We start from the raw sequence: 27,296 nt of genomic DNA on the forward strand, positions 1-27,296 counted from the left end.
AAATTTTATATAATTTACGCTAAGGTCGATTGAGGCTGTAAATGCTGTGTTGATTCGCTCCCGCCTAACCACAGCCCCGAGCGAGCTGTAAACAGTCTAACAGAACAACCTGACGGTATCAAAATATGTACCCTTTCACCCTGTTCGCGCGCATTTGCTTTGAAGACGAAACAAAACTACAGAAGAGGGCGGATCAGAATTTTAGAAGAGTCAGAATGTGTTCGGCGGGAATTTAGGGACAATACCTCGGTTCTTAGCTTAGGCGTGAAGTTATCAAAGTGAATTGTGCATAATTTTTGTCCTGGTCAGATGATTGCAACCGCCCGTAGAAAGAGAGAAGCTGTCATCTCGCCTGATGACGTCACGCCGTTAATCAGACCACTGTTGTTTAAGCGTACAGCTCGCCCTTTCTGTTTTCGAAGGAAAAATAAAACGGCTGAGATGAAAAGTGATTGCCAGTACACTCGACGACAGTGGCTGAAAGTAGCTGAGGGGAGCAGCACTGGCAGTTAACAGTGCTCGCAGGCTATAGAATTCGCTTTAGTGTCTGCCCTCACATATTCAATCCCAGCAGTCAACTCTGCGTCTCCGTATGTTCCTGCAATTTTGTTCTGCAGTAAACACTAGGCTTATATAAAAGTAACGATCATTAATGTGCCCATAATTTGTGTCGTGAGAACAAGCCGGCTATCCAGCTGGCTTACATCAGGTAGACTCTCACCTGCTTTTGGTCGTTCTCCAGCTTGGAAGCGTCCAGGGTAGTCGCGGTCGTAGTCGTAGTGGTCGTCATGGTTGCCTCGGACGTGGGGTCCGCCTTCACAGTGCACTCACCCGACGCCGCACTCGCTGCCGCCTTCGTCGCCTGGCACTAACTGTCACCTTTACCGACGCTCGGTTCAACTGGCGCGGCAACAGCGCTTCCACTTTTCAGACAAGAGCTGGCGCGGTAGCGGTGTAACGGCTTTCGGGCGAAGTGCGAAGCGACAGACACCCGAGCCGACGTGCGGTGCCTGAAAAAGGTGGGAAAAGGAAGAAAAAACGCATAAGAGACAATGAGCGACGCGCAAGACAGAAGAAAGGAGGCGAGAAAATAAGCCGAAGGCGGGGGAAAAAAAAAAAACGACAGCTCAGCTTCGCAGGAAGAGAAGGGGGAAAGAGCGCGTGGGCCTTGTTGCATTCTTCGACGAAGAACGCGTACGCGTATATCCGACCAAGCACGTGGAAGTGCGGCAGTGGAGGTAACGGACGTGGGGGATGATAGATGGGCCAGCTCTCGACGCATGTTGTGTACGCGAACCCGGGACGGACGGACGGACGAAGGTGCTCTCGCGACTTGGTGGGCAAGTCGGCCAATGAAAAACGGGCGACGCTCGCGCCTACACTTTAGGCTCGCTATGAGAAATACAGTTTTGTTTTTACTGCAAGTGCCCTCCTGTCTCTTCATCCCTAATTTTGCGTAGCCTCCAGTCTTTAAGGGAAAAGGCCAGCCCACCTATCTATCAACCTGCAGTTTGTTTCTCTGGTGATACCCAAACAGAAAGGCACTACAGTACGACATTAATAATAATAATAATAATAATAATAATAATAATAATAATAATAATAATAATAATAATAATAATAATAATAATAATAATAATAATAATAATAATAATAATAATAATAACAATAATAATAATAATATTTATAATAATAATAATAATAATAATAATAATAATAATAATAATAATAATAATAATAATAATTGTTCTTTTTGGGAAAGCAAATGGCGCAGTATCTGTCTCATATATCGTTGGACACCTGAACCGCGCAGTAAGGGAAGGGATAAAGGAGGGAGTGAAAGAAGAAAGGAAGAGAGAGGTGCTGTGGTGGAGGGCTCCGGAACAATTTCGACCACCTGGGGATCTTTAACTTGCACTGACATCGCACAGCACACGGGCGCCTTTAGCGTTTTTCCTCCATAAAAATGCAGCCGCCGCGGTCGGGTTCGAACCCAGGAGATTCCTTAAACGGAGAAAAAGTTATGGGGAAGCTGTAGTTACATTATGTGTCGGCAATGCGATAGCCTTATAATCAGCGAATTTTGTGACAGACTGCAATGCGCTTTTCCTTGATGAAATGACGATTATGCTTGTACCGATGCAGGTGGAGACAGGACGGCGGGGTGGGGGGGGGGGTGGGGGGGAGGGGGGGAGTAGAGGCAGCAGGGTGACGTAGCACATCACGTGATCTGATGAAGTCATAACTGTCTCAGCCAATCCGCGAATTTTATGACAGACCTCAACGGCGGGATTTTTTTCCGCGCAGAGAGAGGGGGTGGAGGGACGCTCCACGTGGAACGTCACGTGACCTGACGAGGCCACAAATGTCCCAAACAATCAGCAAATTTTAGTACTGATAACAACGCAGTTCTTTTTCCTTAATGAGGCTTCTAATGGTATCGCACTAATAAGAATATATAAGCAGCATGCATCTACTATCGGGCTATGATTTGTGCGCAGGGCTGCATAACTAACTGCCCTGATATCGGCCAGTTTCACAAGGCCGGGGTGAGCTCCTATAATTTGAGGCATAGGTGCACGATAAGGAACTCCTCGTTGCCAAAATAAGCCGTAGAGATTGGGCACTGCACGGTGCACAGCAAAACATGACAGAACTGAGGAAGGAGAAAATATTCAATTTTAAATAAATAACTGGACGAAGCTGACCATAAACCCGGACGCAATCTCGAGTGCCAGCATTGACTTCTCGTTGTCTGTATAGCGACTCCACAAGTTTATGAAGGGATGCGCGGGGGTGGCAACGGCTGATACCTTCATGCTTACCATGATTTTATAGTGCATTTGAATCTGCCTTGTTGTCAGTTTCGTTTCCTAGTTTATTGTGAAATTAAACATGGATGAAGTAACGTGTAATTCCTGATGCACATTTTGAGCGATTTCAAATGGAACCCGCAGCAGTAGCATGCGTTGTCTATCTTCTCCGTTCAATCATGTTCAGTATGACAGGTACCACGAAAACACCGCTATCAAAGTGAAACAAATACAAAATGCACGCCTTATTTTTCTGCCGAAAACCGTAACAAACCCAGCAATTCTGGGCAAAGCTTTTTTTAAAATGGGAAACCGTTTATGAACAAAACTTTTTTCATATATTAGGTAAGATTTCACTATAACAATCAACATATCTGCATATTACCCGACGGAAGTCGATTTTTTTTCCTATTAACGTTTTTTCTACTGTCCAGAGCGTTGCCCATGGGACTCTTTAACTGTTGGATGCGACAGATGGAAACACACTGCAAGAAAGATTTTGCTTCATATCAGAAGAATGGACGATTACCTTCAATATTACCCTAAAAAGTATCTTACAATTTTCCAAATTTTCAAAATCTTTGTCCGAAATAGCTGGAGATGCTTCAGCAGAATGAGGTATTGCATTACTCACAGAGCCTCGCCCCCAAACAAGGAAGAAACTGAGTGACTGCGCCACCTTCCTTCAATGACGACCAGCGCTGTTCGCCGATCAAAATAAACTCATTTCTACGAACAATTTCTTAAGAACGCTGCGCGTATCCTGTCCCCGTATACCCTGCAGGAGGAGCGTCGATTTCCGCTCAGAACGTGCCATACAGGGGCTAGCAGTCGCTATAGAGTTTGCTGCACTGTGCTCAGTGCTACGTGCACGGATGTGCTAGGCGGAAGTGGAGGCGAACGAGAGACATCCGGGAGTCTGCGCGTGATTCAAGTGTCGCCGGACTGCGTGCGCGAGAAGACAGTTTCTTAACTCCTGGGCGACATCCTCCGTTCCGTGTTCTTTTTGTTTACTCACCGGCTATTGTACAACCACCACCCGCTACATACTGGTAGGTGCGGGCGCGAATTAGGGTGGGGAGGTGCGAGTGAGTGATTCTCCCGAGAAGGGGCGCGCGATTCCTTATGCAAACGTAAGAGGTGGCTTCCTTTCGGCCGTAAATAAGTCGTTCTTCGCGAAAAATGAGTCATCCGAGGTAGAAAATATGCGTGCGCGCTGGAAGCGATATAGTATTTGCAATGGTTCTCAACTTCCTTCAGCTTCCCGTTACGCGGTCTTTTATGCTTCTGATGTTTGAAAATAATATAGAACGGAGAAGGATGTAACGAAAACGGAGACCTATGAGTCAAAGAGCATGAACAAGGGGCAGTGAGAGTGTGCAGCTTTTGAATCGCTCTCTATGCATTGCAGTATCTCGACCTCACTAATTTTATCTACTTCATCAGCAACTATTAACATTAGCTAGTGCAAAAATTAAAGTGCTACGCCTTGCTATCTAAAAAAAAAAAAGCCTTGCCAGGGCATGCACTGTTGAACGGTGGGTCGTCACAGTGCTTGCAATAATTTGCCTCTCCAGATTACCGCTTTTCCTTTCGTAAATTCGAAACTTTTTTGACAGAAAACCTATCACCTAGGAAACCAAGATTTAAACGCAAGCTTGTTTACTGCACACACGCACAAAGCAAGGAATGGTTCGAGGTTTTGGTTAGCGTCCGATTCAAGAGCTAAATTCGGGACATAGCGTGTGCACGCACCTAAGCAAATAGCGGGGGAAAATCTTGGCCGCGCCTGGCGGAACGGGAGCCTCGCTTCATCGCTACTCGTCGACTACGCAACATTTAAGCACACTCGGCAAATGATTTCTGCGCGGAGCTTGCAGTTCGTCTCAAGCGGTCGTATCGCAAACTTTCGGCAGAAAAATGTCCGATTTTTTATTTCTACTTGTGAATTTGAGCAGTTGCTAGGCTTACCGAGTAGGCACTGATGGGTCGCCACAAATTTTGAGCGCGCATATGTTTGAGCGCGCGTATGTTTCCACCTCAGAAGGGTCCCAATGACATGTCCTTCGCGTAGTTAATTTACCCCCCCCCCCCCATATTTCTTAGTTGTTTTTTTCATGCAACCGTAAAGGAAGCGTAAATAAAATGAAATACGCGCAACTCCTGGGCCGAAATCACGTTCCGAGCAGCTAACGCAAGCCATATCAGTGGCCAGTACATTTTCTAAATTGTGTTGCTATTAAAGGCGCCTCGAAAAAAAAAGGAAACAAGAGTCCGGAGAAAAATTTGAATCGCGCCGAGCTCTAGCAGCGGATGCGCAACCTATCATTCTAAAAGCCCGCCGCGGTGGCTCGGTGGTTACGGCGCTCGGCTGCTGACCCGAGAGACGCGGGTTCGATCCCGGCCGAGGGGGCCGAATTTCGATGGAGGCGAAACTCTAGAGGCCCGTGTGCTGTGCGATGTCAGTGCACACGTTAAAGAACGCCAGGTGGTCGAAATTTCCGGAGCCCTTCATTACGGTGTCTCATAGCCTGAGTCGCTTTGGGACGTTAAACCACCATAAACCTATCCTCTAAACATGAATACGCCTGTGAGGGAGTGAAAAGGGGAGTAAACTGTGCTCTAGCGCCCTCTATTCTATAAAAGGGAGCGTGGTTAGAGGACAACTTACTTGCTTGTTACTCATTTCTGTTTAGAGTGCATACAGAATGGAAGCACGTGACACGCCCCGCTGAACAGTACTGGCGAAAACAGCCTAATTTTTCCTTCACGCGTGCTTCGTTTCACTTTTGGGGCACCGATACGTACTGCAGGGCCTGCCGTATGCGGTGCTAATACGTGTTTCTATGTCTAGGCACCTGAATCTAAACTGAATAGTATACAAATTACTGCCGAGAACAGCGTATGGGATCATTTCCACCTTCAGGAAGACGGCGAATAGGGATCGGACGGTATCACTATGTATGAGCACGTTACTAAGGAAAGTCCTTTTCGCAATTCTTTTCATGTTCCAGGAGAGAGCCTATCATCAGTGGAACGTTTATAAACAATGAACAACGATATAAGCTTCTTCACTCTCGTTACTTCTTTTTGCTTGAATGTGTAAATCGTTTTATAAAGGGTAACAGTGTCATGTAAACGCGCTCTTTTCCTGAATTCACTTTCTCCTTTGTCGACCTTTCTAACCACTTAATTATAAACGGATAGCCACTGTCCGAAGGTCAGCGAGATAGACCGGCTGTTTACTGCAGCACTGTTTAGTCTTGTATGCAACAAAGCTTGTCCCCATGCAAAAGCAGACATTAAAATATGGGCATTTCTGCAAAGAGGGAATGCCCTGCACAGCAAAGAAGGCCATCCTATTAAGATGGTATTCCTCGTAAGCCATATGATCTATAATATGTAAAGTGTGCATCATGAATGTTGATACCGTTTCTGTAAACGAGGAATTAATTTTCTGGTTACTATTGTTAAGTACTGCAACTACGCAACATGACGCACCAAATACGTCAGTTAAAGTTGAAAACTATATTGAACACTGCAGCTGTGCAAAGGCGCCTTCCGCGGTCAAAGCTTGCACACCGCGTACGCACCCAAGCGCGGATGCGAAATTATCTACCCGCTCGACTCTGAAGCCATCCCGTTAGATTGCACTGTTGTTATTGGAGACAGCTTTGTGCAGCTGGTTTTTTCCACAAAAACCTGCGTATGAGTCAGCTGCGACAGTTTTAAACAGGCCGTGCTGCAGAAACAGCAAAATTACAACGTACGAATACCATTCGGAGGAATGGAACTAATTGGGGGGGGAGAGGCGGAGCATAAACCATCAGCTTGAATTCACAGATGCTTGCGCCTGCCAAAAGTAACATGATTAGAAAGCAAGCGCTCCTTGTTTATCATAACCCAAGCTACTTAGTTTATACACGCCTCGTGTCCTACATAGAGGAAAGAGTTTGGGCAGATTGTTGATGATAATCACAAAGTGGCAAGGGAGGGGAGAGCCTCAGGCTGGCTGCTTGCCCCTTTACTAGCCAATGGTTATGGGTCCAGCAACTGTTCTGTATTTTGAAAGAAACAAATAAAATCCTTGAATTGAATTGAATTGAAATGAAAACAACATTCGACAAAAGTGCTTGTCTCCGTCTGCATGTAAGACACCGCTTTCTTTCGAAGTAACAGCAAAAGTTTATTGCATAAATGTTTGCGCCTCCTGCCATAGGTCCAATAGGCTCTAAGCTTTTCCTCTGCCAAGCTTGCGTTATGTGCTTTTTGTTTTAGCCACTTGATGGACGCTGTGGCATCGATGCAATTAAGCAACGGAAGCAGTGAGCTCACTCGGCTGCGTCAACCACATTGTGATACCATAAGGAAAAAAGAAAGCAAGTTGTGTGCATTGTCATAAAAAAACAACTTTGTGTTGTAAGAAGTGCCACATTGGAGTTCATGTGCACTGTATTATGTTTAACGCTAAGCAACATGGGAGTGCTACATGGACGGCTCAATATACGATTCATAGAAAAATATTTTCCTGATGAAATTCTATTATTTTGTATCCTTAACTGAATGTAACACTTTTTCCATTATAATATTTTAATTTTCATACTTTCTTGAATTCCAGGAACATACAGGTTCACAAAACTGTCTTTAGGGTTATGCGCGTCAACCCGTCAACAGGAGGCTCAAATACAGTGTGGCGCAAGTGCCGTCTTCATTTTATTTAAATTTACCCAGTGTTTTACTTTAAAAGGCCCAGCTGTAGAAGAAGAAAATATATTAAAATTTATGGTAGCTGTACAGCAAGCTATGGTACAACAACCATGCTTACGGATGTGGTACACTCAAATTCGGATATTTCGACTTATTGGATATATATCGAACGTACAAATTATCCCCTTGAAAAATGCTGTGTAAAACTGTAGGAAATTCGCGCAGTATATCGAACAGCAATTTCGGCGGTCGTTCGATATATCGAACTGCGCGCCACTCCTATGCAAGTGGCGCTTCTCCTAACGACGGTAGGGTGACGTGAGAAACCGAGTGACGAAGTGAACGTGAGGTGTGATTCAGTGGGACCACTCCTGCGCTCATTTTCCACGACACATCGCTGTGATGTGGTGAAGCCAACCTGGCTGAAATCTAGCGGAGGCTTTCGCCTGGCGTGCTCCACTTGGTTCGCTGCCGAAAGAGTCGCCGCAATCAGCTGTACCTCAGTTTTCATCATCATCATCATCATCATCGTCGTCGTCGTCGTCGTCGTCGTCATCATCATCATCATCACTATTTGCCTGACTGCGCCCACTGCAGCGCAAAGGCCTCTCTCATGTCTCTCCAATTAACCCCGTCCTTTGGCAGTCTTAACGAGTGATTACTCTATTTATAATGTAATGGCAGCAGGGTTGCGGATCTTATAACAGGCAGTCATTAGTTCTTACGAGCCATCCGCTTAGGCTTCGATGCAAAGCGATTTCGACTCATCGGCTCACGGCTCACCAACGCCTAGCAACCGCAGCTATGCCAGTAAGCCGGCGGGAGGCATGTCGCTGCAAGAAGCGCGACGCTAGCGTGGACGCAATGTATTCTTGCATCTAGCTTACAGATAAGCTTGTCTATTGCTGTTTGTTGAATATCGAATTCTTACTATATTGTATCACTTCGCGATCCCCTTCGAGTTCCGACACTTTCGGGTTCGATTGCATCGTCTGTGGGTCTCTTTCCACAAGGAAGTTAATTTTTTTAACGTGTATGACATATTTGTACAGGTTATCAGTTCCATAACTGCCTCATCACAAAAGGCCAAAATGATAAAAAAACTCAACACAAATGTTACTTGGTTAACGCGCGACATTCTAAAGGTCATTGCAGAAAAAGGCGCCCTTTGGACACGTTGCAAGCCTTGCTTGGAAATAATGTTACTGCCATGATTCGAGCCTCGAAACGTAACTACTTGAGTACGGCTTTTCATAACAACCAACACTTCACGTAAAACTTCGTCAACTATTAACTGCACTTTTGGACGAAACCCAAAACAATCAATTAGCGATTCATTTTCTAAATCCTTCAAAGACTTGCGCTCTGTGGCCTCTGAGTTTAGTGCGTTTTTCTCTCAGGTTTACAGGAATTTTCCTTTATCCCACCATGAAATTCCACGGTCTTTATATTGCACAGCTTATTCAGCTTTTCTCCCCTCTATTGCACTCTTGGATTTTCATAGCATAATCTTTAGCTTCAATTCAAAGAAAGCTGCAGGTATTGATAATATAAAAATGAGTGACCTCCAACGTAATTTTACGGTATTGCAATCGGTACTTCTTTTTATGTTGAACAGTTTAATTGCTGACTGCTTCATTCCACACAATTTAAAAGTTGCCATAGTTAAACCACTAGATAAAAGTAGCTCGTTAAAGGCTATTGAAAATTATAGGCCTATTTTAATTCGACCCGCGATTGCGCAGATTCTCGAATAGCACCTATTCCGAGTTATGCACAGTCAGTGCACGTTAAGGATCCCCAGGTGGTCGAAATTATTCCCGAGCCCTCCACTACGGCACCTCTTCTTCCTTTCTACTTTCACTCCCTCCTTTAACCCTTCCCTTACGGCGCGGTTCAGGTGTCCAACGATATATGAGACAGATACTGCGCCATTTCCTTTCCACCAAAACCAATTATTATTATTATTACAGTCTTGTTCTCGCGAATATCATCCTATCGGAGGCACACTTTGGTTTTATTGAAGGTAAAGGAACGGTCTTGTTATTAGAAAGTTTAACTTATATTATTTACTCATTTCTAATAGTAACAAATCCGCATGTGGTCTGTTCTTGGACGCCTGCAAATCTTTCGATTGTATTCGGCATGATCTGCTGCTAAAAAAAAACACATGATGTCATGGGATATTGGGGTTCTCTTAAGGATTTGCTGAAAAACTTTTTTTTTTTTATAATCAGGCTCAAGTTGTTGAAATAGACGGGAATCGAAGTGCAGAATCATTCTTGTCAGCAGGTGTTCCACAGGGCTCTGTTTCATCGCATTTCCTTTTCAATTTATTTGTAAATGAATTATCAAACGCCGTAAAAAAAAATGTTACATTTTTCAATACGCCGATGACACGCTATTGTTTCCAACAATGCTTCGCTGCCTCTGGCCATGGATGCTCTTAGAACGGATGTGGTTCATGTTATGGACTGGTTTTTAAATAATTCTATTTCAATTGATCAACAAAAAACTGAGCTCGTTAGTTTTCATAATCCAAACAAAAATCTTTCTTTTGTTGAACCATTGTTTTTACATTCTTCGCATTGTCTTAGTTGTTGTTGCATTCCTATTAATTTTCAAAAAGCGTCAAGTACCTTGGTATACTTTGTGACAGAGATATGTCTTGGAATAATCATCTTACCGTAGTACGCAACAAGCTTCGAGGTTTATCATGTGTACTATACAATGCTCGATATTTATTACCTTTTCAGACTCGCAAGCTTATTGCACATGCTCTTATTTATGGTATCTTCAGATATGGAGTCACTTCGTGGTTTATCATGCGTACTATACAATGCTCGATATCCATTACCTTTTCAGACTCGCAAGCTTATTGCACATGCTCTTATTTATGGTATCTTCAGATATGGAGTCACTTCGTGGTTTATCATGTGTACTATACAATGCTCGATATCCATTACCTTTTCAGACTCGCAAGCTTATTGCACATGCTCTTATTTATGGTATCTTCAGATATGGAGTCACTTCGTGGTTTATCATGTGTACTATACAATGCTCGATATCCATTACCTTTTCAGACTCGCAAGCTTATTGCACATGCTCTTATTTATGGTATCCTCAGATATGGAGTCACTGTGTATTATCACTGCTCAAAACCGTGGGGAATGAAATTAAATGCTATACGAAGGAACATCCTTCGATCCGTGGCATGCAACATGGACGTTTCACCTGACTGCAATTTATTTTCGTTTTACAGCTGCCCTCTTTTGATGCCCTCTTCCATCATGTAGTTATTCGTGCTCACTTTTGGGAGAGTGAATTTTTGGTTCCTTTCATTCCTGTTCGTCCTTTCCCACAGCACCACCGTTTTACGGTACCTCACTGCTACATCCTTTATGGCCACTTCACTCGCAATTATTATATACCCAAATTTTTTTACTCTCAGCCTGATTCAATCTTTTCAGTTTCTTCGATGTCACAATTAAAGCATCTCTTAAAAACTCTTATGTCGGTAACTTACACTGTTTCCTTGTTCTTGTTTACTTTTGGTATTAAGGTTATTCATGTTTGCTTGTTTTGTCACGTCTGTATTGCAATATCTTTGTTATTCACCGACTGCCGGGTGCTGCCTTACAAGCCTTTGTGGCTTGGGCAGGCCTGTCTTAAAGTTGTAAACGTTTTCTGAAAAATAAAGGCATTTATTATTATTATTACAGTATTGACTCCTGGGAGTGCGCTTTTCTAAAAGACCATGCTGCAACGTTGCTCGTATACGAGGAATTTTACACCCAGCAATAGGCATTAGGAGGTATGTAGAGCGCACGGGCGTAAGGAATACGAAAGTATAGCGTTCTTATGGACGAATAATATCCAAAACTTTTCCCAGTTTCTATTTCCAGTTGCGCTTCCGGGTTGTGTAGACAAAGGTGTAAGTTTGCTTGAAGGCTTTTTTTTTAAGTAAAAAAGAAAGATCACGGCCTACGACATTGAGTATTGTGCAGCTCTTATTTTTTATTTTTTGACCAAACGGGACATCTAAGTAAGTATAGAAATTTAGTATAGTTACACCCCCTTAAAAAAGCGTGACCCTGCATATCGTTATACATTTTAAATGTGCAAGCATTGTCTTGTCAACTGTTGCAACCGTCTGTGAAAAGAAATAGCTAGATACATTCTCCACGCGGCACAGACTAAAATAAAGCACAGCGGGAATATTTTGAGTGCGAAAAAGCGGTGGCGTGCCAAAGTGAAATTTGAGCCACCACACGATACGCTCGCTGGAGCACGAAGTCGTCCACCTGTTTTTTTTATCATTATTTAGCATTACAGATAGGGATCAGATGACACTATAGAGAAAACGGCCGCACTCATTGGATGAGACAGGCACCAGATCTGCGTTCTATGTGTTTTTTCAACTAAATAATGCCACCATGTTCTGGATCAGTATACACCACATGAGTAAATGTACCAAAAACAATTTTTCGGAAAAAGATTTTTGCTCTGCAGTCCCTGCTTTGACTTCAGATAGTATAGAACTGCCAGTGACGTCATCTTACGCTCGACATGGGACGCAGAATGATGACATGAACCAGGGAGGTTTGCCGGCGAAATTTAAAACGTCTGCCCTTCGAAAGAATGCTGCATCCTGGTATTTTCCACCTCACAGTGTCATCACCATGCCGGTGGTTTCAATTATTTCGGCAGTTTGAGCTATCTCGAAATGGAGAACAAAATCGAAATAAAAGTATTTGAACAATATCAGTATGTTTAAATCTATTTTTTTCTTTCCCTGTTAAAATTATTTTTGTTATTTATTTCCAATTTCTTTGACATGGATACACTGCGCGACACATGGCGGGGAAGCTTCACTAGTGCTTTCCACAACATCGCCTAGCAATATTTTATAAAGCTGAAATTTCCTGAGCCTCGATGCAAAATAAGGTCAAGTTATACTAGGAGAAAAACTCATTGTAGGCATGATGACCTCCCTCTGCAGCTTTCGCTTGCAAAAAAAAAAAAAGTTTATCTGTTTTGGCTTAACTCTTGAGTTTTTTTTTTTCTTTTTGGGAAGGCTTGATGCCAAAAAAAAAGGCTTTTAGCAACTGTTGAAGGCCTTCCTTAACGTCGACCCCCGATAAGAGTACATTAGGCCAGTGGTCACGAACACCGCCGCCAATGGCCTCGAGCGGTGAAGATTTCTTTTCGATATTTTCCAAGTTAAACGCAAAATACAGCCAAAGTGCTCACTGCGTGCATGTTTCCTTTCTTCAGCAATCGTTCAACCGGTCCAATGAAAAGGTTGTCACACTCTGCTAGTTTTAACGGCCAAAACTTCGAAGAAAAAAAAAAGATTTGTAATTTTTGCACCTTCTAAGAAGAGTAGTCAACTAATGCTCGAGCTACCCTGTGCATTCAATTTACTTGGAAGATGTTATTAAAGAAGTCACGACCTCGACCCAAGGCAAGGAATGAAAGAAAACGTGGCGTGGAGAAAACTTTCATTTCGAGAAAGTAGCGTGCGCATATTTCAAGCAGCGGAGCCTTAAATTACTTTCAATAGAAGGGGAGAGCGAAGGCTAGCTCAGTTTCTTGAACGCAAGGGTTGTGAAATAAAGCGGCATGCGGTTACATAAGAGCGAGACGCAATCTCCGCCGTCGGCTTTTGTGCGATGCAGCCAGACTGGAGTTCACGGCCGACACCCAATATGTCTGCGCTTGTTATCGCTGCAGTACTTATCTCCAGCTTCTTTTTTCACTGTTCTGCAGATATCTGCCGCTCCATGATATCTGCAGGCTTCACAAGATATGAACGCAAGCACAAACTTGCACTGTCTCACTTGTGACAGGACACGTGCGCTCATGCGGAGATTTCTTAACTTTCCCATCGTTGCCGGTCCACCCTGACTGCATGATCCAGCTGATCTGCAGATTTTATTGAATAATACAGGAATGTACGGTACATGGAGTTTAGCACCCAAAGCTGCTCAACGGAGGGGTTGTGACTAATTTAGACCACCTGCGGTTGAAATTTGGGGGAAAACAAGAAATTACCGCCGTCATTCTTTGCTTCCGCGGTTTCTAAGGAGAAAATATACAGGCGCACAAGGCCTTCTTAAAGGTGATTCATGTGAAGCTTTGTCCTAAAACGACTGGGTGAGTGAAGTGGTCTGGAATGGTTAGCGATCCAGCATCATGAGGCCTTAGGAAATAAGATGCAAAAAGAATCGGATCAAACTGGATTCGACATACACGCGCTTGTGCAAGTTCACTATAGTGTCCGTCCCATCTATTTTTGATGTCCAGAAATGCTTGCCTCGTATTTACCATGAGCGTTTGCTAATTTTGCATTTTAACGCTCATTTTTGACGTGCTGTGTGACAGGAGTGTCGTTATCGCCATACGGAATACATGTATTAGAGCAGGGATAGCAGAAAGAAATGTCGGAAAAGGGTTCCCTGGAGATATGTCCACCCTGAATTGATTGACGGCTATTTAGTATGGACACTCACAGTATCTCGGTACACTGTGCCAGGCCGACAACCAGGCAGACCTCTCTTGTTCCATTAAAGTTCTTCTTCTCCTCCTCCTCAGTGCACTATTTGACAGCATACTTGTCGAGAAGGGCAAGTAAAGAAAAATCATCGTCGATGTCACGAATCGTGGTGCACGTCAACAGAACCGACAACTGACGTTATAAGCATACCGGAGACGTACCAGCGTAGACGTACACCGGTTTACCGGACCCCTCCTGCGCACGCGCAGTGGTCCCGCCTGACGCCAACAATGCCACTGCGAATGCGCGGGAGGGGTCCGGTAAACTGGTATACGTATACGCTAGTACGTCTCCGGTATGCTTATAACGTCTAATTCACTTAAAGTCAACGTTTGCATGAAGAAAAAAGATATTTCGCCGCCGAATCTACGACCTTTTCTCTGTCCGCACCGATTGGCTAGCGCACGAAATGCGGAAGTGAGGCCTGCATGACGACACACTCTAAACAGAAAAGAGTAAAAAGGAAGTAAACTCTCCTCTGGTCAGCGCCGGAGTACGGAGTACCCGGGTTCGAATCCAACCGCGGCGGCCGCGTTTCGATGGAGGCGAAACGCAAAATGCGCCCGTGTGCTGTGCGATGCCAGTGCACGTTAGAGATCCCCCGGGTGGTCGATATTATTCCGGAGACCTTCACTGCGGCACCTCTTTTTTCCTTTCTTATTTCACTCCCTCCTTTATCCCTTCCTTTACGGCGCGGTTCAGGTGTCCACCGAGATATGCGAGATAGTTACTGAGTCACTTCCTTTCCTCAAAACCAATTTCCTTTTTTTTTCCTTTAGCACACTCTCTTTTAAAGGCAGCGCGCTAGAGGACAGCTTAATCTCTTTTTACTCCCATGTAGCCGCATTTGCGTTTAAAGTGCAGGGAACTCGTCTTTCCTGTTACATCTGAGCTGAAACTGCACTTGCCATAATGTAAGTAATTGAGGGCAACAGTGAATATTAGTGAACCTGCGCTGTAAACATTTCCGATTCATATTTAAATTGATGCCTAAAGCTCGCTCCAATGAATATTAATCTTCTGGTGTACAAAACATTTCTGAGAGCTAATTTAGGATACGCTAGCACAGTTTGGTTTCCTTACACAGCAACTAACATAGCTAAACATGAAGGCGTGCAAAGAAAAGCCGCATGGTTCATTCACAGCAAATACCGTTCTACTGACTCACCCTCACGTCCTTTAGCCTGTTCGGGCCTTAACGCACTATCGACGAAAGCAAAACAAGCTCGATCTGAGTTCCTTTTTCAAATGCTGCGTCGTCAGTATAAAATGGATACCACGAAGTACATTTCATATTCGCAAGCTAGAAAAACACGACATGAATACGAGCATACGCTAACTGAGCTTTTTTTTTTCTAACGACACATTCAGGTACTCACTTTTTCCTCGCATGATCAGAGAATGGAATGGACTCAGCTCATCATTAACAACGATAAGTTTATTATCCAGGTTCGTTTCACAGTTAGAGCTTATCACAAATGATTAAGATATTCTAATGTTTGTTCCCGATTCTCTCTTAAGTAGCACTCAATAAGTAGATATAAAATGCAGTAGTTTCTTTAAAATTTCCAGTTTTTGCTGATGTATGACGTGCACATTTTTTGTTCATTGTATTCTAGGTTGTTTTCTATTGTATTTTTGTATTACCTTATTGCTTGTATTTTTGATGAATTGTGCTGTTTCGCCGTTATCTGTGTCACTCACGCGTATACTTGCACGCGAACAAGAATTCATTGTTCATGCCCTTCTGCTAGGCTCTCGGCTTAGAGCGGCAGTATTGTAAAATAAATAAATATATAGTGACTGAAAAGTTCTAAAGCAGGAACAGGACACTGCATTAGATCTAAGGCAGCGGTAGCTGCTGCTCAACTAACAGCGGCGCCAGAGTTTCGCAGTTTTTTTTTTTTTTGAAGCAAGAGAATATCCAGTTTGAGCCACATGGATTTAAAAAGGCTTGAAAATAAGTTGAGGACGGCGCAGCGAGGAGTGGAAAGGAAAACGATAGGGGTACCTTTAAGGAACAGGAAGATAGCAGAGTGGGCTAGGAAGCAAATGCGAGTTAACGATGTGCTGTAGGTGAAATTAAGAAAAAGAAATAGACAAGTGCATGGGCATGTAGCTCGGATAGCGGATATCAGATGGTCTCATAGGGTAACGCAGTGGATTTAAACACAAGGTAATGTCTATAGCAAGGTATTATTCGGGGCTGGGCTATTTGGAGAACCATTTGGAGCACTGCTCTGCGGTTGACGTAATTGAGGTGATGACGAGAACGATGGTGATGATTTGGACATCTGCATTTAGTGCACGCTTCCACAATACGGGTCCAGGTTTTTCAGCTGATCGCAAGTCAGACGAGACGCCAATTTCACTCTTCCCGGCACTCCCGCGACCGATGAACCACAGCGCAAGGTTTCCCTCTAGGCAGCTGCGTGAGACGCAACCGCACATGACAACCAAGAGAACCAGGACGATAGACTGCGGCATGCGCGTGCCAGCGTCTCCTGTCAGCCGAACCAGACCGGAGGATGCAGCTATACGGTGTACTGTAACGCAGCCCATGCGCTCGTAGCGCGAAACGCGACACGGTGTCGTTCAAACACGGATATGCGTATACGTCCAGCGAATGGCCGCGTGGTGAACACGTGCGCTTCATTGACAACGGCGGAAGGAAGGCGCGTGCGTAAAGGCACACGCCACCGGAGATCGACTAACAGCCCGTCGGGTGTATCACGTGTGACGAGGGGAATTACCTGATTACTACGAGTTTCGCCGCTGTTTCCCTGCGGCGCTGAAACATCATTCTGAAAAGCAGGAGGCTAAAGAGCGGAGAAAAGAATGCGCTAAGTGCTCAGTGGTTAGGGCGCTCGACTACTGATCCGGAGTTCCCGGGTTCGAACCCGACGGCGGCGGCTGCGTTTTTATGGAGGAAAAACGCTAAGGCGCCCGTGTGCTGTGCGATGTCAGTGCACGTTAAAGATCCCCAGGTGGTCGAAATTATTCCGGAGCCCTCCACTACGGCACCTCTTCTTCCTTTCGTCTTTCACTCCCTCCTTTATCCCTTCCCTTAAGGCGCGGTTCAGGTGTCCAACGATATATGAGACAGATACTGCGCCATTTCCTTTCCCTCAAAACCAATTATTATTATTATTATGATTATTATTATTAAGTGCTAGCGGCTCAATAATGACACTATCATAACTATCCGCAGGTGTTCGGTCACTACAATCTCTTTTTTTAAAACATGTTTGGACCAAAAGGGGCATGAAAAATAAAGGCTCACTGCTTCAAGTACAGCGTTGAAATCAGTTTAAAGGGAATATTCTTGAGCTTATGAGCGCACTGCACTTAAAAATGGCGAGGAAAGGCTGTCTGTAAAGTTCAGTTCTCCGCGAACATCGGCCATAATGATGCTGGTTACACTAGAGGGATGTGCAAAATATTATTTTCGCCATATTGGTATGCCCCATATTTTTCAGGAGGCTACAGCTGCCATTCATGAGGAGTTACCGTAACGGTTGCCACTACGGTTTGGAATAATGCAAAGATTGAGTGCATGCGATCGCGCCAGCCACTTTCGCTCTTTTGTCAGTGCATCGGCTATTCAGGGGTCACAAAGAAATGTTGACGAGAGACTTCGCCCCTTTCCACGCGCGCAAACCGCCACAGCCCTATGGTGGAAGTAAGAGCGTGGAAAAGGGGTAGGAAGCCTACAACGTGATAATTTTGTGATGCCCCTTCTGCAGTGCAACCAATCATTCCCTGCTGGTGTGCTTCACGTAAACAAAGCAGCATGAACATAAGAATCATGCTGCGCATGTTACTCTCCTAGGTGACCAAAAGCTACGGCCTTCTGCTCTTCGGTGGTCTCAGAGAGAGAAAGAGATTATAACTTTTATTCCACTTTTAGTGGAATAAACAGTTTTATTCCACTTCCTCACTGCGGTGGGGAAGTTCTCCCAGGATAAAATTAGGAGACAGAGTCAGATTCGTCCCTAGGAGTCCAATTCGTCCCCTTTAGGTGGCTTTGACAAAACATCACAAGCTCCTGAAAAGATTGACTGTAGTTATTATATCAGCATAATCATCGTCATCATCATCAACCTAATTACGTCCACTGCACGGCAAAGGCGTCTCTCATATCCATGGAATTAACCCTGTCCTTTGCCAGCTGCGGCCACCGTATGCTCGCAAGCGTCTTAATTTCATCCGCCCACCTAAGTTTCTACCGCCTCCTGCTACGCTTGCCTTATCTTGGAATCCACTCTGTTACCCTTAAGTACCAGTGGTTATCTTGCCTTCGCAGTACATGCCCTGCCAAAGCCCATTTCTTCCTCTTGATTTCGACTAGGATGTCCTTAACCCGCGTTTGTTCCCTCACCCATTACGCCCGCTTCCGGTCTCTTAACGTTACACATATCATTTTTCTTCCAATAGCTTGCTGCGTTGTCGTTAACTTAAGCTGAACCCTTTTCGTTAGCTTCCACGTTTCTGCCCCATAGGTGAGTACCGGTAAGATACAAGTGCCGTATACTTTTCTCTTGAGGAATATCGGTAAACTGCCATTCATGATTTCAGAGAACCTGCGATACGCGCTCCACCCCATTCTTATTCTTCTAGTCACTTCCCTCCTGATCCGAATCAGCGGCCATTACCTGACCTAAGTAGACGTATTCTTTTTCCATTTCCAGCAACTCGCTGCCAATTCTAACTGCTGTTTTCTTGCGATACTATTAAACATTACTCTGGTTTTCTGCGTGTGAATTTTTAGACCCACCGTTCTGCTCGGCCTGTCTAACTCATTGATCATGCTTAGTAGTTCATCACCTGATCAATGACGTTGCGTATCAAACGTGTTTCGCTGCACCGCGCTTAGGACGAATATATCCATCGTGTAAGTAACATACGGTTTCTTAATTGACTACCGCCAACTATATACTCTGGTCACTAAACGCGGGCCCATAATTTGAACACTATTTTTCCTCGCGGGGCTCTCCTTAAATTTCCTCAGGGCTCTAACATCTGTCCCTTCCTTTCACAGTGTTTTTCCTTTCAACACTATTTTTCTCTCATTCCTTAAGCTTTTCTTTCCTCTTCGCGCCTTAATTCCACAGCCACAATACCAAACATCCTATAAAGCTTCGATCGTTTCTCGGAAATGAGGATGGAGAATACAAGCCGGCAATGTCTCGTAAACTTGGTGACGCTGAACCTACGAGACACAGCGAGAACCTGACGCGCCACTTGCTTTTTTATTAGCGCAAAGCAAAGTGAGCGAAAGGAGGAATCAGTTATGAAACGATCGGCGAGGCCCAAACACCGACCCCCAATAAAATTGTTTTCTTCCTTCTCCTCTTCCTTCGCTTGGAAGCGTGCCGCCATACTCCCCGCCGCTGAAAGGGCCATCTGAAGGCGGCAAGGGACCGATTTGATGCTCTGCCTTAATTTTATTTCCGAAATAAGTTTGCTCCACAAGTAAAATCAGTACAACAAACAGCACCTGGACTGCTTATGTCACAGCGAATCGTCTTCACAGCGACATATGTGCAGCCGTCTACGTTCCAGCGAAGAGGATGAGATCGGAGGTGAGCACGCGTCTCGCGCATTTTTTCTTACCGGTTCCAAAGGCCTGGGGCGCATTCATCTCGTCGCCGTAACTCGCAGCTATACGACCGCCCTGAACTATCTTGCGCCAGCAGATGACGGCCGTCATGAGTGATGCCGGAATTCGCGTCATCACCGCTTCGGCGCGACCCTTCGGAGGCACGGGCTCGCCCGTACCCGACGTGCCAACCGAGTCGTTCCGCCCGCTCGACGAGACCGGCCTGAATTCGCTACCGCCGGCGCTCAGCGTCTTTCTCGCCGTCTTCACGCCGCTGGTGCTCGGCCTGGTCATCTGGTACGTTTCCGGTGCCGTACTGGCTTCCACTGGTCACCACAAGGCGACGTCCTTTTGCTGCGCCGATGGCGCCCGACACCTCGTGCAGTCCATCAACAACAGCATCAACCCGTGCGCCAATTTCACAGGATACGTCTGCTACAATGCCAGCCGTAACCGAAGCACGCTCCCGGACGTGCATCGGAGGCTCCTCGAGAACGTTCTCGGCGGAGTCGGCTCAACCAGATGGACAAGCCCGGCTGCTAGAACGCTGGCCGCTTTCCACAGCACCTGTATGGCGATGCCCTGGTCGAAGGAAGTGATCCTCCGCAACTTGACGACCATTGTCATCGGCAGGGGCTACGTCCAGGAGGCTATGACAGCGAGTGAGATCCTTCGCTTCTTCCTTAAGATGTCATTGCAATACCGGCTCCCTACGACCATCTACACCGAGCAACGGCTTATCCTCAATGCCCTCAACAATGCTACGACGCATATTGCTATTACGCAAAGGGTTCACACGACAACGGAGCTCTACAGCCGGTGCAGTGATTGCATCAGCCTCGTTCTGAAGCAGTTCAATCATAAGATCGGCTGCAACGTATCAGAAAATGATCTCCTGCACTTCGGAAACGAGCTGGGGACACAGAAGACTGGAAACGCGACGAATAAAACTGGCGACTTCGGAGAACTCGCCGACCTATTCGAATCCGTGTCGCTAGTCGAGTGGAAGAACGCGCTCGCGGCAGCGTATGTGGACCTGCGTGAAATCGACCGAGTTGACGTCGAAGGCAAGCCACTGCTCCGAAACATAATGCGCAGCCTGTCGAATTCGTCGAAGCAGCCGACCTCGATCGCTTTCATTGTCGTGTACAGCGTCCTCGCATCGTTCAGCCAATTTGAACGCGAGCTTTCACTGGACGCTAGCGGCAGTCAAGCGGTGTTCTGCAACCAGAGCGTTCACGAGCTGTCACACACCTGGGAGCAGCTCCGATCCGACATGTCTTCCAACATAGGCAAAAGCTGGGAGATCCACGCCATCTTCGATGTAGTCACCAAGGCGATCTCCCAAATGGTCACGAACAGTAGTGTCTTCGCCGCCGGCGATCACCTGGCGGCCAAAGCCTTCCTCAGGAGCCTGAAGCTGCTGCTCCCTCACGAGTACGCAGCGGCTGACAACCATCCACCGAACCTGACTGAGGCTTATTTAGAAGACCACTTTAGGATGCTCGAGTACGAACATCGGCTTATGCACAAGAAGACGAAAATGCACGTCTTCGGAGCTCCAGAGTCCCGTGTCCATCATCTTACCCTATCTGCCGGGAACCAACTGCTCGTTCCCACGTCCTTCTACCGGGACCTCGTGCACCTTTCGGACTCATCAGTGATGCACAACCTTCCTTGGCTCGGAACGAACATCGCCAACTTCGTGTGGGACCTGCTGATCGCCGAAATGTCCTGGACCACAGCAACCATGAAGAACCTCATGGCTGTGCGCCAGTGCTTCCGCAGGCTGCACTCGCGGCCTTCCACAGTCACTTCGCGCAGCGTAGGTGTTGTTTTGGCGCTGAGGTCCATGATCAACAGCGTCGACCAGAAGAACCTCTACGTACCTCGGACCTTAGACTCTCGTTGGAGGCTTTCTCACGGCCAGTTCTTCTTTATGCGCATGGTGGAAAAGTCTTGGTGTGACAGGGACCACAGCGCCCTCAGGAGCGTTGAGTGGACCGAGATGAACTCTGCATTGGACCTGACTCCAGAATTCGGCGAGGCGTTCCACTGCCAGACATCACCTGCCGAGCTCCGCAACTGCCTCGCCTGAGGCGCCTCTTGCTAAACAGCGCCTCTGAGCCTAAATAAAAACCTTGCTGGCTTACGACCCAGTCAGTATATCAGTATATAAGTCAGTATATAAGTACGGAATTGTGGGCTCATTATTACAGGTCACATTTTGAAACAAGCATCAGCGCGCCATGAAAGTTGAGCAAAGATCGATCAATAGAGCCAGTTTCGTCTGCGCGCAGGGTGCTGCCATCTCGTTAGAGCGAGGTTACTTATTGCGCACACAGAGGCGGCCTCCGAGATCGGCACAACACACTAATACTCGTGCTGTAATGCCAGCTGCGGTCCTTGGCCTTAGACGCCCGCGCAGCATGAAGCCTCATCAAGTAGGCAAGTATTATGGATGGCTGGTTGTGAGATTCTTCTCCACTAACTTCTTCACAACGTTAGAATCAAGTTAGCCTTGAAAAAAAGGCGCTGCCAAGCAGCTGCTCGTCGCGGTTCGGCCGCGTAGAAATGTCCCGAAGGTCGCGTTACTTACACAAGAACAGGAACGCTATTTGAAGGAACATTAAAGGAATCGCGCGAAGTAGTAGAGCTGCTTGCTTCTTCACTGGCATTATACAGTGTTCGGTGATTTAATCGCCCAGACATCCCACATTCGTCGCCCCGGCTGCTGGGAATACATACGATTCAACGTGCGAAGCGACGCGCTTTCGAAGCGGGCCCTAGAGCGTGTTTAACAAGAAATATTCTTGTAGTGGGAGTCGCGCAACAACAAATGATGCCCTAAAGATAGCGCTACATGAAAAGGGGGCAAGGAAAGGCAATAGGATGCGCAGCGCAGTGGAGCATTACAAGAAAGTAGGACAGGAACCTATTCCTCGCTATCACATGCTCGTTCGCTGGCTAAGCCATCTATAGCTGCGTAACGAAGCGTGCTTTACTTCTGTGCGGATCTCTTTAGCGCGACGATTGCTCGATTCGGGTCGCAGGCTGCTATATGCGCTCTTGAGCAGGAAGCAAGACGCGTTCCGACGTCTTCTGAAATCAGATTTATTTTGCGTTGACATTCATTTCGACACTGTGCTGTCCCGGCAGCTCCATAGAATGCAGCAAAAATCGTGAAAAATTGTTGCTGCTAGAGCGCTTTACCGTGGGTGCAGCGAAAAATACAGCAGCGAATCACATGGGAAACTGGGGCCTCGGCGTCTATGAGAAACCGGAACTTTGGAAGTCCAACGCAAATCATCCCATGGCAACAATTGCTGGTTCACAGCAGGGGAAAAAAAAAAACGTGTTCTCTTGTTCAATAACCTGCTATCGAACCGTGCAGCAAAAAGAAGCCGGGATTTTTTTTTCGCTAAGTGCCACGAATTTTTTCGACCTTGTATGATTAACCTTGCGCCTGGCGCTCTTTGACCTTACAGTTGTTCTTGCCACAAAGGAACTAAATGTTATCATTCTTGCTGTGAAGATTGTGAAAGGTAAAAAATTCGCGGCAAAATAACAAAAACAAAATAATACCTACAGTTCTGGCTCCCATGACCACCATTAGTTTTTCAAGACTGCACAGCAGGCACCTCCTTCGATAGGACGCTCTGGTCTGGCCTCTTGCTTGAACTCGCCAGCGTCTGCTCTGCCTAGCGTGGCTTCGCGAACTTTATGAAACGCGCGGAGACGCTGCGGCAGCTGCAGTGCCGCCGCTTAACGCGCGTTTTTGCGGACAAGGCTGAGCGCGCAATGCGCCCGTGCCAGCCGCGCAGCATTTGTGCATGCGCGTCGCAGACGCCGACCAGCTGCAGCGAAGCTACACGCTCTCAGTAGCGAAGCTTAGAAGACGCAAACAAACAAGAGAAATAGAAAAAGAGGACGCCAGGGGGGAGGGCAGGGACAAAACCCTGGGCAGCATATCTAAGCGGTCGAGCATTGAACCCGGCGACGGCTATAGAACAAAGACCAGAGAACGCCGCGTGCGTGTCGTGTCAGGGGCGTGTTGTGAAAGGCGTGTCTCCCAGGTGAAATACTGCTAATCACTTCCGGGGAGAACTAATACGCCGGAATCTTCGCGAATCACTTCAAAGCCCACAACAAGTTTATCTCTTGCAGCTGCAAAATAACGCAACGTTATAACTTCCGTTCCTTCTACTGTGCGGAAATCGGCGCCCGTATGCTGCCCTGACTGGGAAGATTGGAACATAATTAGCAGTTATCGAACTGGAAAAACAAAACGAAACAAACAAAAAAAAACACGCGAGAAACGTTTCCATGGTTGTGAGACCACGTTAAAGCAGCAGTTGCATGAGGGGATGCTCTTCGCGACGCGAAGTACACGATGGCGATAGCCGTCACCATTCGCTGGCACACCCGCACAAAGCGACGAGACTGCGTCAGAGCGGCGCGTTTTCAGCGCAGTATCGGCTGCCGTCGTTTCATAATTCAGTCGCCTCGCGTCATCAAACAGTCTTTAAAACTTATCAGCATAAAGATTGATAAAAGTGAAGGTAAAACTCTCTGGTTGGCAATACATTGCATTTCAAAGCGGTACACCGCAGTGGCGCTAAACTATATTTTGTTGTGGTGGCACTAGCAAGTAGTGGTAGAGACATGGGCCACAACATCCTTTCTTGTTCCACTACTACTACCAGGTTTTACCTGAATAGTTTCGATGTATGGCTCTTGACAGCGCCTCCTATAGTGCATTGGTGACGAAGCGAGCGTTAGTAACATGGACCTCCTAGGCAGCTTCTTCAATGTAGCTGTGCTAGAAAAACATACTTTGCTCGCAAAATAACCAGACCGGAAGTTACGTGCCCGCAAAGTTTCCCGCTATTAGCTAGTCTCGCTAGCTGCTTCCGGGCACTGCTTCGACGCCTGCCAGCCCATCGCCCGGCGTGTCGCTGCGAATTATCGCCTCATGTGGTTAGCGCTTGGCTTAGAGAGTACAATAGAGCCAGGAATGTGCGGTTAGCAACTCAAATAAGTGCTGACTACTCGTGCAAGCTAGCTGCTAGCTTCTGACGCGCATCTGAAAACCACTGTCGGCAGTCAACGCACAGGAATGCATTGTCTTCGCGTTTCAAAACGAATACAGATCGCTGTCGAATGATCGGCGGCAGGCGCCAGAGGCATTTCATTGGCAACATGGGATAATTACCAAGTGTAACGATAACGGTAACAGTCGGTAGGACAGAAAGAAAGATGACAGCGGTTCGAGGCATTTGATACAAAATGACTGCGTGTGAAACCCGACATGTTTTCTGTTTTATAGTTTTGTTGACTCTCCAAAGCATTTTCCTACCGCGCTTTCAGCAGGCGTCGCGCGAAGAGACTAAAAAAAAAAAAAGAAACTAAGTATACAAGAAGTAATACTTAGTTTCAATTCCTGGGGCCTCCGTTTAATAAACGGAACTAGATTTCGGGCGAGTTGGTTCATAATCGTAAACAGGCAGAACAGCGGTACGCAGACGATCACAGGGAGAAAGGCACAGACAAGCGTCACACTCTCGACTACACCTTCAACTATATTCTCAACGCGTGCCATTGATTTTCTTTGTGTAGATCCAACCGATAATGACTACACCTTGTTATAGTTTGTCCTTCCCTAACGTCCTCCACTACATGACCGGCTATGAGGCCGTTCGCGTCTAACTCCCTAATACAGCGGAGAAATCGCCGTTCACACTTACAGTTTCGCCGCCGCGGTATCTTAGTGGTTATGGCGCTCGGCTGCTGACCCGAAAGACGCGTGTTCGATCCCGGCCGCGGAGGTCGAATTTCGATGGAGGCGCAATTCTAGAGGCCCGTGTACTGTGCGATGTCAGTGCACGTTAAAGAACCCCACGTGGTCGAAATTTCCGGAGCCCTTCACTACGGCGTCCCTCATAGCCTGAGTCGCATTGGGACGTTAAACCCCCTTAAACCAAACCAAACTTACCGTTTCAGTCGTCACGATGGACGGACCGCCAAGGAGCGTTATCCTCGCGCCGCGATGCTGTGCAGATGTGATACCATGGACGCCAGGAGGAGCGAGATACCATCAACGAACGGGACGATTCTACGACGCGCCACACCACCTGACAGAGCGCCGGTCTAGTCTAAGCCGTTTCCTCCTCTCCGGCCAGGTGACGCCCCCAACGCCGTAGCGAAGGTCGGCGTGCAGTCCTTTGGCCCTTTTTTCGTACGCGTGCTTGCATCGGAGCGTGCAACAACCAGCGAGGGGCGGCGAATGGGTTTTCCCCGCCAGGCGCGCACCGGCGATGAAGGAAAGACCCGAAAGCGACCGACCCACGTCCCTGTGTGTTTGCCTCTGCACTGGTTTTCCTTTGACGAGCTCGCTCTCGCACAAGCTACCCAGCGCGGTCGCCCGGCTGTTGTGGTCAAGCGAGAAGGGTGCTGTTGACTCAGAGGCGGACCTGTTGGTCAACTGTGTACGAGAGTCACTTCAGTTCTACGCGCCGCAGATCGTGATGTCCACTGGGGGCGCAGCTTCCGGGTGAAGTTTTGTTGCGTGTCGGCCAAGTTGATTCTGCGTTTCCACTTTGGCCCGCGGAGTGCGTGTTGCTCATTCAGGAGAAAGTATAGTGTTTGAGTCAGCTTCTCAAGCTGCCATTTCGCTTCGCGTCGAATGAGGATCTAACCGCTGTGAGGGCTCGGTGGGCGTGGAAGAATTTCCAGAGTGAGTCGCGGAGATTTTCCTTGCATGAAGCGACAACGAGGGAACGGCTGCACGAGGCGTGGCGTCTCCCTCATCAGCACTGCTGTTTCCTAGGCCCACGTGCGGATTGTTAGGCAACGGGCTCTGATATTTACGCCAGAGCGGGATGTCTTTGGTTTTATCTTGTTTCACAATGTTTATGCGGCTAGGTGTACCCGAGGCCCAAACGTCAACCTCAGTCAGCATTGAAAAAACCATCTTATCAGCGGCCGAACGTTTAAAAAAGGACTGTTGGGCTCAGAGTTATCTGGTGCAACCGCCACAAACGCAGCAGAGTAAAAGGGAGACTGACGGCTAACCCTATCTCGTGCGCATTCTCCCGATTTGCTTGAACCAATAAACGTAACAATAAAGGTTTGCTTAACAACGCACTTTGTGGGGCTAGTTGTTTACGCATTGTTTTCGAAAAAGTAAACCAGGGCTACATTTTCAATGACAACACAGAAAGAACTTGACAGGACGGGCGGTGTACTCGAACGATTTTTATTGAAGCAGAAACATGTTACACTTATACGGAATACGCATGCGCTCAGTACCTTCATTCTGTCTAAATCTAACATGCGTCTGCTTCAATAAAAATAGTTCGAGTACAGCACTCGCCCTGTCAAGTTCTTTCGGTGTCCTCGTTTTAAAATGTAGCACTGGATTACTTTTTCGAAACGTAGAATGAAGGGGTAGGATAGAGTGAGCAATAAAATAACTCCGCAGTACGGCATCGTTGTTTTGTCACGTGTCTTCTTTTCTTGTACCCTCGTCCTATAAGCAAAACAATCCAACTCACATTTTCTTGGCTTTCGAAGCCGCGGCAAACGCAGAAAAATATAGGAACAAAGTCAAGGC

General features: G+C 46.5%; 1 protein-coding gene across 2 annotated transcripts in view; it reads right to left on the reverse strand.

The window, feature by feature from the left end:
- Positions 1-25,810, reverse strand: part of LOC144093887 (sodium-dependent phosphate transport protein 2B-like) — a 69,164-nt gene extending 43,354 nt beyond the window's left edge. For both annotated transcript variants that reach the window (XM_077627634.1, XM_077627633.1), the window contains exons 1-2: positions 25,677-25,810; positions 722-1,010 (exon numbers count right to left, since the gene is read on the reverse strand). Coding sequence is in view for 1 of the 2 variants with exons in the window: in XM_077627633.1 (XP_077483759.1) it covers positions 722-790 (69 nt within the window). In the remaining variant the exon portion in view is untranslated. The remainder of the gene's footprint in view (positions 1-721; positions 1,011-25,676) is intronic.
- Between the last annotated feature and the right edge of the window lie 1,486 nt (positions 25,811-27,296).

This window comes from Amblyomma americanum, chromosome 6, assembly GCF_052857255.1.
Source record: "Amblyomma americanum isolate KBUSLIRL-KWMA chromosome 6, ASM5285725v1, whole genome shotgun sequence".
Lineage (NCBI taxonomy): Eukaryota > Metazoa > Arthropoda > Arachnida > Ixodida > Ixodidae > Amblyomma > Amblyomma americanum.